General features: G+C 42.1%; 1 protein-coding gene across 1 annotated transcript; it reads right to left on the reverse strand.

The window, feature by feature from the left end:
* Positions 1-6,726: 6,726 nt before the first annotated feature.
* IL22RA2 (interleukin 22 receptor subunit alpha 2) lies at positions 6,727-15,497 on the reverse strand. Its single transcript, XM_008635969.2, is given in 7 exon segments — positions 6,727-7,153; positions 8,242-8,420; positions 8,853-9,022; positions 10,258-10,436; positions 11,251-11,401; positions 12,383-12,458; positions 12,460-15,497. Coding segments are annotated over 6 exon segments (771 nt in total). The 5' UTR covers positions 12,499-15,497; the 3' UTR covers positions 6,727-7,153; positions 8,242-8,264.
* Between the last annotated feature and the right edge of the window lie 6 nt (positions 15,498-15,503).

Consider the following 15,503-nt stretch of genomic DNA (forward strand, 5'->3'; position numbering starts at 1 on the left):
AGGGAAAGTACCTTTTCCCAGCACAAGCCATTTTGGCCAGCTTTTCTCCAAGGCATCACAGATACTCTGTTTGCACACACTGAGAGGATCACACAGCTGCAGTAGCTCTTGCTTGTTTGTGGCTCTGGTTCTTTTTTGAGGTCACAGCACAGCTTGAAGAGCAAGGAGGTGTATGACTGGAACATACAGAATAAACGATCTTACTGTGTCTCCCAGCTGGATTTCCTAGTTCTGTTCTACTCAGGTCTTCCCATTGCTTGTGCTTGATCCCAGCCTGTTGTGTTTCAAAATCTTAAGCACTCAAAACACATTGTACTTTATATCATTGTGTCTCCTGTTGTTTCTGGAAGTCTGTTTTTCTGTGGCAACCACCAGTGAGGAGCAAATTGGCAAGAAATAATGTCCTTGTGTGCTCAGGGATGGCATAATGATACTTCTTGTGCACCTGAGAGGATTTTACTATTTATTTAGTAAGCTTCTGTACTTTTAACATACATTTTCATGTTATTTTTGAGAGTGGAGCAATATTTCAGTGAGGAGAGAACCTCAGAAAGTATTCAGAATGAATGTGATAAAAAGAAGTACCAAACTGGGAACTCAGTCAATTTCTGAAATCTCTTCACATTAATTTTCCAGAGTTTCACTCATCCTACTCCGTTTTCCACAAGATCGTTCAAATTTAAAAGTGATCATTCAAATATAAAAGTAATCACTCAAAGGCAAAGAGAAGATCCTTGGCACTAGAAAGGCTATTGTGCCCAAGGCACCCTGTAACTCCAGTGTACACATCAACATGATCTGATCTGCATTTCATCCCCATAACCAGGTTTTCTCTTCAGATTTGTCAGTGTAACCCTACAAAAATACACATGACTTCAGGGTCCAGCTCGTACCTGGTAAATATCCCATTAGTACATTACAGTGGTATTTCAGTGACTGGGGTAGAGCTTCAGTCACCCAAGCATAGATGCTGTGTGCATGGCTTCAGCTGCCACCCTCAGGACGTGAGGATCTCATGCAGATCCCTCACTGTATCTGCTAATCATGTATGAATTTCTCTCTCTGGCTTTAGAAATTGTCTCTGTAATGTCTCTTCTCCCTCTAAGGTTGCTTTTGAAATAGCTGAAATTGTCTTTGAAATTCTGAAATTGATCAGAATACATCTATGTTGTGTCCTTATAGGTATATCTTCTCTTTGACATAATAAAGAGTTTTGCTCCATAGGAATATGGGTCTCCTTTTCCAAAGCAGAAACTGCTTAATGTCTGTGTTGTACGTCAAATTACTTTGCTCCTATTTTCTACACTTTTTGAAATACACATTTCTGCTCTAATGCTGCATGTTCTCTGCTTCCCAGCCCCTGTCTGTGTGCACTTTGTCTTCTTTCCTTTTCTGTCTTTTCCAGCAGTTTCTTCTCCAGGTTTGTGTCTCTGAGTCTCATTCCACTCAGAGCATGATTTCACTGACCCTCTGGAAGTGTTTAAGTTTGATTTAACAAAGACAATGCTATTGTTTGTCTTTTTGCTGATATCTCTTTTCTTCCAAATGTTAGAATTTATATTTACAAGTTAGCCTAGAAATAAAACCTTAGCCCTGTAACAATCATGTACTTGTCAGCTATTAAACAAATCCAGCGTCACATAAAAAGCAATGTTAAAAGAATACTCCTCTTGTAAAAAATGAAAAACAAGAGTTTATTGCTGTTTCTTGGGAATTGGGATGATTTGTGATTTCTTATACCCAAAAAAAGAAAAAAAAAAGTATTAGGAGCACATTACCTGGAATAACTAAATTAAGTTAATAACAATTTTATGATGCTCTTTTGTGGGTATAACAATTAGCACAATGACTCTTCATTGCCATCCGGTTCTTGAGTTTAAAAGGACATTTGTGAAGAGTCTAGTCCTCAGTGTGATACTCCTGGGCTGCATTTTGTCATTAGTAATGATATGTAGGCAACTCAGCATCAGAGCCCCACTGCCTTAGAAAAGAGCAAAATATTTAAACATTTAAAACTGTCTTCAGTATTTACCTCAGATCACTGAGCTTTTTCAGGTATTCCTTTCCTTGTAAGCATTGGGGCTCAAGCTTCCCATTTTTCCCCATCTCAAGCCAAAATTCTGGTAGCAATCACTTCTTTAACTGGGTTTTCAGTGGAGTAAACATGTAACACAATAAAACAACCAGTGACTTCATAATTTGAGTAATTACATTTAAAAGGTTTTTTTCTTTCCTTGGGAACCTTTTACAAAAGATTCTGAAAACAAGTTGCAACGGAGACTATAACTTTCCTGATCATGAACACCAGTGTCATTTCTTTCCCTTCCCTTCTCTGCAGAAAGCACCCTTGTTTTGTGTCTTGTGTCCTTTGTGGCAAACTAATACTCAGGAGTTTGAGATTTCTCCTTTTATTTTTTAAGACGAGTTTTACAGATTTGTATCTTTGATCTTTGTAGCAAACATTGAAGTCCATAGAAAACCCCACCTATTTATGATTAATTCCCTGCAGTCTGGAATACTTGATAATGTCTAACAGATCTGTGGCAAAAGCCAATGTTATTTCACAACAGAACCCCACCCTGGGCCGCAAAGTGGTTCTTAGCTGAGATCAAGCCATGCAAGTAAATAAACCCCAAGTCCACATCTGATTAAAGCAGATATATGGGAGGTATGAACAGGACTGGCCAGATGCTGCACCATATGATAAACACCAAGGACCATGGCATCCTATAAAACTGGGCATTTATATGGTACAGCTGGTTATGCATAATCTCCTAATTTATAAGGGTGGAGCATCTGGTTCATTGCTGTTGCTCTATCAGCTTTTCTGGAGGCCTGTTCTTGAATTTCTGGTAGCTGAATATTGCTCTTCTGAGTGCCAGCAGAATGGGAAGTTAAATCCATTTATAGTAGGAGATAAGCACTTATTCTATCTGGCAGATAAGATATGTTCAAACAAAAGAAAGAAAGAAGGTTAGGCCCTTGTGGGATGGGTTCCACTTCATGACAAAATCCACAACTGCAAACTCTAAAAGAAATAATATCTATTTCTCATTGGCAGGACCCTCAGCCGTGACAGAGAGGCTCAGCCAGAGGAGGCCATTGTGACAGGCTGTGCCTGTGACTGCAGACATCCCTCAGCAACGTGGCAGGTGAGAGTTCACAGAATTAGGTCTCACAAGTCCTGCTTTTGTTACACTGCTTGATCTTTCTCTCCCAGTGCCATAGCCCTAGAAGGCAGCATTTCTCTTTCCTGAAACAGAAGCTGGCGCTTGGCACTTGGTTAGAAAATGCCTGCTGTGTAAGTGACTAAAAAAACAAGAGAAGCGTTTTCAGCAGCGTCTTGCAAACTTTTTGCCAGAAGGAGCCAAGCCAACAGTGTGAAAGCATCCTGAACTGAATGGTGTGCATGTGCACAACCCACTGTGGAGCTGTGTGCCAGCCTGGGCAGTTCTGGAGATGTGGACCCACAGCAGATGGTTTGCTTGTTCCCACGAGGAGAAAGAGAAGGGAGGGCTAGAACTCACTTTTCCAGGTATTCCCAAACTGACTTGCCAGCAGGAAAGTCCCAGCTGTAGTTGAGAGAACTCTTTCTCCATTCCACCCTCACAGAGTTGTAAACAGCATTGCAGCATGCAGTCTAAGGCACAATAAGATGTTTTTTAAAGTTACAGCATTACCAAGTCTATATAGAAGCTGTGAGTTCAGACCACTCAGCCTTTGGGGAGAAAAAAATACAGCACTAGTCATTCTACCAAACCCTTCCCCAGTAAAATTACATGTCAGAACAGCACTGAAAGAAAATTTGCATTTCAAATGGAAAGGGAAAATTTGCTTTTGCAGAACATCATGGGGTTGGCAATAATAAATCACTGTCAGAATGGAAGTGGGTTCCTGCAACTCTTGCACTGCTTTCTGTAAGCCTGTGTTGTTGCTGAGGAAGTGAAATCTGGTTAGCACACAACTTAGCACACAACTGTGCAAGACTTCTTCAGATCTTTTATTGGTTTTTTGCAGCATACATGTGCATTTTTCATAATTTTATCAAATCAAAAAACTTTCAGATTTTTAATGTCTTCATAGACCTGTAGCATGGCAGCTGCTATATTTCCAGCTAGGTCTGAATGCTTCAGGTACTCTTATGGCTCTGCCTCCTCTTTTTTCTCTCTCCTTTTTTTGTTTTTATGTTTTCTATAAAACATTTTTACCCTCTGCATCTGACATAGACACAGTATCTGAAATTGTCAGAGTTTGTTCTCTGATAAAGCTTTATCTTTGTGTAGCAATGGCAACACAAGCTGTGCTAAGGAAATAAGTGAATTTGAGAAAGCACTTCAATTACTACAGATACTGTTTTCAGGCTGTGATAACCCACAAGGGGATGAAGTCACCACTGCTGAAATTAAGACAGGCTATTTCTTAATAGTTTGCCTGGATAGTTTTTCTGGCCAGTGCAAGATGTGCAGGATCTCACACTCGTCTGGGCACTAGATACTGCACAGAGATTTAAAGGCTTGCTTCTCAAAAAAAAACCTTACCTAAATAAAGAAACTGTGGGATATGAGTGGGCAAAGCAACTGGAAGAATTGGGAAAGGAGCAAAAACTAGTGAAAGAAACCTAGTTTTATGGACTAGATATGTGGATACAGCTGGATGTTGTCTGCAAACCTAGTTGTTCAAATATATCGTGTAATAGAATCAGGTGGTGGAAATATTTGTTATGTAATGACCTCTTTCATTTTGTTATAGGCAAGAGTGACCAGCATTGACTTCCTTAAACACAACCTCTTCTCAAATGCCTACTGCCAGCATCTTGATGCAGCTCTCAGCTCTGATGCCTCCAGGAGAGGTGCTAGTGACAGACCATGAAAAATGCTTTGGATGTGGATTAAGAGAACTCAAGGTCTGTTACTTACACTGAATTGATCCACCTTTGTGTACGTGAATTAAGGGAACAGTGGATAGTGATTATGTAGCTGGGATCTCCATTTTTCCCAGGGCTTGCTTTGCCCTTTTGTGTCTGGGCCACTCTCACCTCATCTCATTTAATCTGCAATAACACAACATAGTTAAGCACTAAGATTCTCATTAATTACAGACCTTGCAGATGTGGAAAAGCTATTTCACTTTTCCCTCCTAGCATGGTTTAGTAAGTCACTACCCAGACCTTGCCCAAGCAATTTTTTCCCTTGTAAGATGAAGGACTAAAATCATTAGAAATCACAGGTGATGGTCAGCACTCAGTCACCATTTACTGTGAAATGGCTGAAATAGTGGTCACAGAATCACCGAATTCTTAGGGCTGAAAGGGACCTCTGGAAATTATCCAGTCCATTCCCTCCTGCCCAGGCAGGGCTACCTAGAGGTGACACAGGAATGCATCCAGGTGGGGTTTGAATGTCTCCAGAAAGAAAAACTCCATGACCTCCCTGGGCAGCCTCTTCCAGTGCTCTGCTGCCCTCAGTGTAAGGAAACTCTCCCTCGTGTTGAGGTGCAAGTTCTTGTGTTTTAGCCTATGGCCTTTTCTCCTCCTCCTGGGCACCACTGAAAACAGTCTGGCACCATCCTCTTGGCACCCACCTTTGAGATATTTATATGCATTAGTGACATCCCCTCTGTCTTCTCTTCTCTAGACTAAGCAGGCTCAACTCCCTCAGATGCTCCTCATAAGAGAGATGCTCCAGAACCCTCATCATCTTTATGGCTCCCCACTGGACCCTCTCCAGTCACATCTTGTCTTTCTTGTACTGAGGAGCCAGAAGTGGACACAGCACTCTAGATGTGGTCTCACTAGGACTGAGTAAAGGGTCAGGACCACCCCCCCTTACCTGCTGGCCATGATGCCTTAAGAGGCCTTCTAGAAACAGAGACTAGACAGGAGTAAGGGAAGAAAGGTAGGTATTTATTTGAAAGGCCTTCAAAGGTACCCCCTGGGAGCCAGAGGCTATTGCCAAGATGGACCCCAAGATGGACGACAGGTCACGAGTTCTTCACCCTTTTATAGGTTTGGTTCATTTGCATAGCAGGGTTAATTCTCCAATTAAAGCTTCAGTTTTGCCCTCAGCTTACCCCCCCTTTAGAGGCTCTTTGGTTTATACTTTTTGGCCTAGGACAGTCTTGGTGTCCTTGGAAAGCAGGCCCAGAGAGGTTTTGTTATGTCTACCTAGCACGAGAGCAGAAATTAACAGGCTACAAGAAACTTTCAGAGTTACACACTAAGCAGTACAGAATGTGAAGAATATAAAAGTTAAAACCTAATAATGGTATCCTGATGCACCCCAGGATACCATTGGCCTTCCTGGCCACAAGGGCACTGCCAGCTTATGATCAACTGGTCATCCACCAGGACTCCCAGGTCCTTTTCTGGAGAGCTGCTCTGTGGGAGGTCAGATGCATGCCTATGCTGGTACTTGGGGTTATTCCTCCCCAGGTGCAGAACCCTACATTCGCCCTTGTTGAACCTCATTAAGTTTCTCTCCACCCAATTTTCCAGCCTATCAAGGTCTCACTGAATGACAGCACAGCCCTCTGGTTTATCAGCCACTCCCCACAGTTTTGTTTCCTCAGCAAACTTGCTGAGGATCTCTTTCCTTTAACTGTCTTTCACTGAATGGAAGAGAGGATCTTTCCTGTTTTAGTTTACATGCATTCCTGGTTTGAATGTCAGAAATTTGACTGTCAGAAATATTATGTTGAGGTACTATGAAGACACTGTGAGCATGGAAATACTCCTGTATTGTACATTTCTTATTTTAAAGAAAGGACACTTTTTTCATTTTCTGTTTTAATCATTGTAGAAAATATAAAATATTTGAAACTCTATTTCATAGATTGTATTTTAATTCCAAGACTTAAAATACAAAACCCCTAGAGGGAATCTTAAGGATATTTCCACAAAGACTTTTTTTCATGGTTTTATTTTTATATTACAAGACTGTTTCCTTTGAAAATGCAAATATGTACCATCATAAATTGTAATACGGGACATACAAAGAATCCTTGACCTTCATGTAGCATTAAATGATTGTGATGAATCAAATAATTTAATGCAGCAGAGGTTAAATCAATACATCCAAGTATGTATTCCAGACACAGACAGCAGATGTTGATTTACAGCTGGACCTGTGATGGAAGGCATCTTCTGCCATTATCTCTGCAATGGGGAAGAGAAAGAGAATTGCTGCTGGTGTGTGCATTTAAGCTGGGTGGTATTAAACTGAACTGACATTCAATACATGCCATTCACCTGCATCTGTCCTGTCCCTCTGCAGGTTGTTTGGAAGTCCAGCTCTAACCTGAGTTTCCAGCTCTTTACAGTACAGGCAAACCAAGAAAAAATGCAGGAAATTCCCCTAGGAAGTGACTCCCTCCTTAGCCTAAGCCCACTGACCAAGACTCAAGAGACATCAATGTTATGCACCATATTATGAAGCAGAAGAAAGGAAAACTTTTATAGTTTTAGGGTAGAGAGCCGCGAACAGAAGCCCAGGTTCAAACTCTGACACTTTTCCAGTTTTCCTCTGTTACCCCAAATCTGAGCTTTCTAAGGCCAATTCCAATCAAGTCAAGTTTGGGTTAGATCTTTGTACACTCCGTGCCTTTGCACCTGCAAGGCAGGATTGATTGATAGCAAATCTTTTGGCTGGGCAAATGATAGGTGACAATACTCTAGTGACTGAGGTAATTAAAAACCAGATTTTTCAGACCAGCCAGTGCAGATAATTCTTGCATTTTGGCCCATGAGAACTCATGACATTTGATAATTGATTTATTTTTAAACACACTACACCGAAGAGTGGCCATGAAAAGGGGACAGGCTCATTTTAAGCAATCCATCAGATCAATTCCTGAGCAGAACGGGCTGGAAGAGCTTTCAGGAGAATTGCATGTTAATAAAGTTGGAGGTCACTCATTTTTCTAATTAATTATTACTTGACAGAAAAAAATTATGAAAGCCATACTATACTATGTATAACTGTTTAAAGAAAGGGAAGAAGCAGATATTTCTGAGGACAGTGCCAGCATTCAAATAAGTGTCTATCCCATTCCTCTAATCATCTTGGCCTTATCATTCTCACCTGATGTGCATCTGAGATTATGTAAGAATTCCAGCTAATATTGTCATGTGGGATGGCAGTTTCTATGACACACTTTTTTCTCTGCTTTTGGAGAGTATCTGCCTTTGGTGAGGGGATAGATCTTGACTTCCAGAGTCATGTCCAGTTTCAGCCAGTGACTTACCTGTCTCAGAGGTGCCAGCCCTGTCACTGCAGCATGGTACATTGCCTGCTGCTGTAGGCACTGCTGCGGTCCAGCATCGGCACGTACGTTTTAGCCACGATGCAGTAGCTGACTCCAGGCCTCAAGTCTTGTATTTTAATAACCTTGTCTTTCCCTTCATACACCAGGACTCTGTGTTGCTTCACACAGAGTGGAGAGAAAAGAGCCAGTCAAGCACATTTCCCTAGCAAGTGTGTCTGTGAGTCAAGTTTGATGAGAACAGAGGATGCAGAACAGTACATGGACTTACACAAACTCAACAGCATTAAAAACTTACCTATGCTTTTTTAAGAAAATCCCTCCCTCCTCCCCCCCGTTCCTCTCCTGTCCCAATTTTTTAATCTAGGTCATAGATTATGAAGTATTAAGTTGATGGAAAATAATACAGGGAGGAATTACAACTCAATTCAATCAAACTCAATTCCTAAAAAATAAGCTTTGTTTTCAAACACTTGCACAGTCATCACTGCTCTCACAATCCCAGAAGACTGTTTCAACAGTAAAAACTATGGTGTGCCCATACTTTCCTGGCTTTTCAGTGGTAAAGGGTTCATATCCAAATATGCTCTTACCTCATCTAGCAAGTTGTTAATTATGAAGACTTGATACAGCAGATCATAATAATTTGTCATTGTTATTTTGCTGCCTCTCTTCCTTTTATAAGGAGACTGTGGAGCCTGGAGCTTTACTATTATGGATTTGTTGCTATGAACCACAGTTACCATTGGAGGTCCTACCATAGCTGTGGAAAAAAACCAAAGCTATAAACACAGTTATAGTTTATTAATATTTCATAGATGCAATTTGAATCCATTCAACAAATGCTCACATTACTAACAATATATATGCTGTATTTACTCTGCAAGTGACACTTCATAAATTCTTACTTTTTGGTGTTTATTGGCTATTGTTATTTTGGAGGTGACATTTCTTGTGTTTGTAAATCTATCTTTGAGCCAAACTTTTTGAAATCCCTTAGAGCTGCATGTTGTTAAGTGCTGACCAGTCAAACAAAATTCCAAAATTGCCCTGATTTTCTTTTTCCCTCATATTTGTCTGTGTGCTTGGACTGCACAAAACATCCATTTGAACCATTTCAGCTATGCTGAGGATGCAGTTTCCATCATCACTTTCAAATATTTTGCAATCAGCTTGGTAAAACACAGCTAAGGATTCGAGCTAGTGCCTGCATACATGTGTGTGCAGCACCAGAAATGTGGGGACACAGGGCAGCAGCTGCCACATGAATCCCTCCAGGAGGAGGAGGTGGCACAGGGCAAGATGTTCTGGTTTTGCTGCAAGGTACTGCTTTATGTCAAAGCTTGTGGTTTCATCTGTGCAGGAGGCTCAAGGTAGTTTGCACTTCGAGGCTGTGAAGTGACCCACACTGACAATTCAATTTTGCATTGACCAGTGGGGGAAAATGAGTTAATTCATGGTGAACTTACTAGGTACACTGCTACTGTTCAGTGTTTGGGCAGTCCTCTAACATACTGTGGCACTATAATGACAGTACTAACCAAAAGCTTTGCATATGTCCTTTCTATGTCCTTTCCTTCAGTCAGGAAAGTGAGAAGAACAGTGGCCACACACCACGCAGCTCTGTTCTCTCTTTTCCCCCCAAGCAAAGAATGCTTCCTTTTTTATTGTCTTGAGTCCTGTCCTTCCAGCAGCTCCAAAAATGCCTGAAAATAATTTGTGTAGTTCCATGCCCAGAGGAAGAGGTTGAGCTAAAGGGATCTTTTGATCTCCTAATTACTGGTAAATGGCTATTTAGCCATAATTGCTTGGCTTTCAAGTGTGTGGAGAATTACTTTGGCATAACACCTCACCTGAGAGCTATTGACTCACTTCTTTAGGTACAGCTTCGTGGCTAGAAAAGGATCACTCATGTTTGCAAATTGTGAGCAGAAATGATGCATTCCCTGCCACAGAAGATCAAATTCCTTCCTGGGGGACACATATGTCTGCACTTACTTTCTCGCCAGGGAGTGAATCTGCAGCTGAGGCTCCAGCTGGAATAGACACCAGCCAGGCTGGCTCTCACCCTGCCGTAGTAAGGCTCCTGGATGTCAGAGGTCTCATGTGTTAGGTCACAGACACGGCTGGGAATCCCCCAGCAGTCGTCTTTGTTTTGCCACGTGCTCTGCCCATACCTACGGAGAAAGAGGAGGAAGGATGTAAACTTTAGGGATCACTGCCTGTGTCCATGCAGATTCTTAGCCATCTGTTTTACTCCAGTGGCACTGACAAGCGTTCTGCCATGGAAATTAACTGCCTTCAGTTTGCAAACAGGGAAGGCTGATTTCATGGGCGTTTGGGAGCTACAGGTTTCTGTCTTTTCTGAAAGAAATCTAAAGCACAGCCATGGGTCACCAGCCCTGTAGGAAGCCACTTCTTTCTTGCCCCATGGGAGAGGCACTCAAGCTTCGGCTTAGCCAGGGTGTTCAATGATGGGCAGAATACCAGATTTCACCGGCCAGTTTCCCAAGGGCGATAATGATTTCAGGCACTCACCAGTGTGCCAGGGATGGGAGCAGACCCTGAGGACCAGCCCCTAATGTTGCCTCAAGCTTTCCATGCAAGGCATCTTGAGGCAGTGTCGTGGGCAAGGTAGGCCACTGAAATAAAATAAACGTCCTATTACAGAAGAACTTGACCTACCTAGACCTGCTTCAGGCAGGTGGCTGGACCCAATGACCTTCAGAGATCCCCTGAAAACTACATTTTTCTTCAAATCCTTGGTGCAATGAAGGTGCAGAGCATCAGCACAGAGGTGCTTATTCCTTGCCTGCCTCATGCTGCTTGACTGCACCTTATGGAATTGATAAGTGCAGAAACAACTGAGAGCTGGCAGCCAAGCAGGACGTGGCTGTTCCCCGGGAATGAGAGCATCCTGTCACCTGAGAAATCCTTTTGACGTGCCCAGCAGGGATAAGGCCCAGTACAGTAGAAGGCCCTGGTACTTACACTTTGTACTGCACAAAGTAGAGCGCATCTCTCGCCTCTCTGGCCCACCCAGGCTGCCAATGCAAAGTGGTGTTGAAGTTTAACGAATGAAACTCTACCTTCTGCGGCTTAATCGAATCTTGCAGGTCTTGGTTTTCCAAAACTAAAAGTGCTGCAAATAGGAAGGAATGATAACAGAATGCATTTGTCACAGACATGCTCCTCTGTATTGGAATCAGAGGGTATTGCTACAGACCATTTAGTTTCATGACCACAGGGAAATTAAATCTCCTGGATCTCACATTCAAAACTTTCCAAGTCATGAGATCAAACAATTACAGAAGAAGCACATTTAGAAGTACAAAAGGAATACTTTTATGTGGTCTGAGAGTTTGGAGGTGAGTTTTTTTCTGTTTGTTTTGGGTTTGTTTGTTGTTATTTTGTTGTTCTTTTTTGTTTGTTTGTTGTTTGTTGGTATAATTCTCCTCAGTGAGTTTGCTGCTGTGCAAGATGCCTCATGAACATCCCAGGAAACAAACCCTTCAGATCTATTCAGAGTCTGCAGTAAGCAGCCCCATCAATACTTAAAAGTCAAGTGCCCTTTCTCTCTTTACTCCACATCTCAGCTTTAACCTGAAGAGATTATAGCTCTTTTAACTGTTGGCACAGTTGTGTTTACCAGCTCCTGCCTAATAAACAATCACCTTAAATTCACTGCTTTTCCTGTCTGTACCACTGGAAAAGCTGACAGTTTTCAAGATCATCTTTTTTCAAACTGCAATATTACTTATAACAGATTCAGTTAACAACCTCTCTGAAGCATTCAAATCCTAGTATTTTTGTGGGTTTTGCAACCCAGATGACAGCAGCTTTTACTCTGGCATAGCACAGAATCATATAAGACTTGTACTGGCTGAACTGAAACTGGCAATACAGCCATGAAAAAATCTAATGGGCAACACGTTCATTTTATCTGCATTTGACAACCTGGAAAGATAAAATAACAAACTAATTTGAAAGTGACTGGGTTTTGAAACCCAGCAGAAGATACAGAGATTTCTTGGCTCATCCAAAAATTCAATAACAAGCCCTGTCCTCTCACCCCCCACCCCCCACTTCCCACACAGGAAAAGAGAGAAAAACCCTTACTTACAAGTTGTCTCAACCTGAAGTAGGTGCATCAGTAAGCAGAGGAAGGACAGCATGATCCTCCTCATGCTTAGGAGAGCAGCTCCATGACTGAAAAGCACCTATCTTCCTCTTGGGCATGTCTTATGAGGAAGTAATCATTAAGCACTCCAGAGTTCCCCTTATTTTCAGTGGTTTCCAAATTCCCCGGTTTGGCTTTGGTTTAATTTAGCTGGAGAACATATGAGTAGCTCTAAATTAAACATGAGCAATTGTTCTTTCTTGGCAGCTGTGGTCATGCAGAAGTTTGGAACTAATTATGAACCAAGCCATTATGAAAGAGGTCCTTTTTTTAAGACACTAATTCCCAAATGACGTCTGCCAATATTGCTTTATCCCATAAATTTGTCACAGAAGCTTGCTTGCTTGCCATGCTAAGATTTTTAATAGTTATTTATTTATTTGTTTGTATATTATTTGTATGTTTGTACATTTTCAGTTCACTAGTTGCTCAGAGCTTAAGAACACAAGAAATTTTGCTCCAAAGATATAAAATACCTACCCATGGGATGTCCTCTGGTTTGATGGACTGCCTCTGGGTCAAAAGCAAGAGATGGAGTTTGAAGGTGTGCTGGTGGCAGGACATCATCTTGGGGGCTGTCACTGGAGGACTGAGGGGCTGTGAAATCGCTTCTGGCTGTTGGGCAGCACGTTCACCCCACACTGGCTGCTGGGAGATGCTGGGAGGCCAGGGAAGTTGCAGGACTGACTGCCTCCGGACAGGGATCGGGAAGGTAAGCCCAGCCCATAGGGCCAAAGTGCCACTCTGGGTTGGACTTTCAGACTGCCCAGTCATATGCTCCAATTGGTGCAGGTGTGCTCCAACACCGCCTGCACAAATACTGGCATTTGTCAATGTTATCCTCTGGATCCTGCCTGCCCAAGATGTACAGACCCCCAGGGCTGGGGATGCCAGGGCTCCCCGGCGAGAACAATCTCACTTCGTGCTTGCAAATGCTTTAATGCCACGTGCACGCCTGCCTGGTGGGAGATGAGTTTTGTGCTCCTGGGATGCATAGAAAGCTCAGACTATTCGGTTGCTGGTGGTGAATGTGGTGCTACTGCTGAGCCTTGCCCCTCACTCTTCCCTCCCCAAAAGCTCCCCAATGCTGACACCCACTGGTACTTCACTGCTCAAGCACTAAAGCAAAAGTCAGGATGCATTCTCTTTTTGAAAACTCATGATGATAAACAAGAGGAGAAAAATGCTAATTTTGTAAGACTTAGCACAGCCCTGCATAACAGCTTCCACAAAAGGAGTAATGGATATGAAGACTACTTGTCTGCAAACAAACAAAAACGTCATGAAATCATCTTTACTTTGGGAAAACATGGAAACAGAAGACTTGTCAGGTCAAAAAAAAGTGCAAGTTCTGGTTCAAATGAACTTATTTAAAGGCCACCTGTTATATTGAACAAACCAAACAACATCTAATCAAGAAGCTGACCTTGGTCAGATAGACGGGCACAGGGTCTCAGTTCAGCTGATCACCTATACCTCATTATACTAGCACCAAACCTGCAGCATATATAGTAAAATGCTGACTGTGTAGCTTTGAGTAATGAATTAGTCAAACCAATTAAGGGAATTAAAGAACTGAGAAAAAATGAAGAACACCACGTCACCAAAATGAAGGCAGAAGTCAGAAAGTCTATCTCTAGCTGCAGATTTTTTATCTATCCATTTCCCAAACACATCTTCAAAATCCAGTGACCTTTAAGTAGTTCCCCATACCAAATTCAATTAGTATTTCATCATGTTATATGAGCTCAAGTACGGGAATAGGGAACTTTTACAAACCAATCACTAGTCTGAAAGGTCATCAATGTTTAGTCACAGGTCCTGTATTTGTTTACTTGACTTGTACACACCTTCCCATATCCTGGGAAGCAGCCCATTGCCAGGAGCTGAAGCGTGGACCTTTGTCAAAGTTCCTTTTGATGGTGGCTTCTCCTAGGAGAGCAGAGCTGAGGGCCAGCGTGCCGGCGCCAGCAGGTTTTGCTCGGAAAAGGCTGCACTGCGATGTGGTGGAACAGGGCAAGAAATGCCTGTCACATGGGGAAACCCAGGGTTTCCTGTGCACTGCACTCTGATAGTGTTTAATCGGCAGCTGGGCTTGGCATTCTGCAGTAATCAGTAACTCTTCACATAATTTCTGTTGTCTTTGAAACAGCCGCTGTTTCAATAGCAGGCTATTAGCACCTGTAACACTGTGCTACTCATCAGCCTCAGTCACGCTGCTTCAGTGCTTTGGGTGATAAAAATCACTAGAGTCAAAGAAGGACCAGCTGCACACACACACACACACACACACACAGACATGGACATACAAATATGTCTGGAGTCTCAAAGAATATGCACATGGTGTATAGAGTGCATTTCAAAACGTAAACTATTGAGGAACACAGGATGATGCACACTGCAATGGTATTTAAAATACAGGAACTTTTATAAACAGTATTACGGGTATTCTGAACAGCACTTTAAGAAGTGGAAAGTTAAAATGTGTTACTTAGCCCAGCAGAATCCACATAAGTAATTATGCTACTAGCTCGTCCTAGCTTACACTGCAGCATCTTTCTGATCCAAACCATTGTGAAACAGCAGAACTGGTATTTTTGTGAACCAACATAGAAAACCACGGGTATGAGAATTTTTTCCATTGCTGAAATAGAAACCTATCTGAATGCTGGGTAAACAGCTTTCTTTCTCCTGAGGACAGATTATTGCTACACAGAGTTAAAAGGCAACTACATTTTTGCTGAAAGCTGCTTGACCCATCTCATTTGACAGGACCACCTCCTTGTTACTCTTTTTTCTTTTTCCCTTGAATGAGGTGTTTCCCATACATAAGAGGAGAAAATGTAACCCTGAAACTGCTACTGTAGCACTACCTTTGGCTTTTCAGATGCGAGTCTCTGATTACTTGCAGTGAATGTGAGATGGGTTTTGCTTACAGGCCTGGATGAGGATGTGGGAGGATGAAGAAAGCATACCCAAAGCATACAGAGAATACTTCTAGTAACTGGCAGAGGCCAGGCAATTCTCTCTCATGTGTAGCATTTCACACAAAAATAAAAAAAGT

The sequence above is a fragment of the Corvus brachyrhynchos genome, unplaced genomic scaffold, assembly GCF_000691975.1.
Source record: "Corvus brachyrhynchos isolate BGI_N302 unplaced genomic scaffold, ASM69197v1 scaffold6, whole genome shotgun sequence".
Lineage (NCBI taxonomy): Eukaryota > Metazoa > Chordata > Aves > Passeriformes > Corvidae > Corvus > Corvus brachyrhynchos.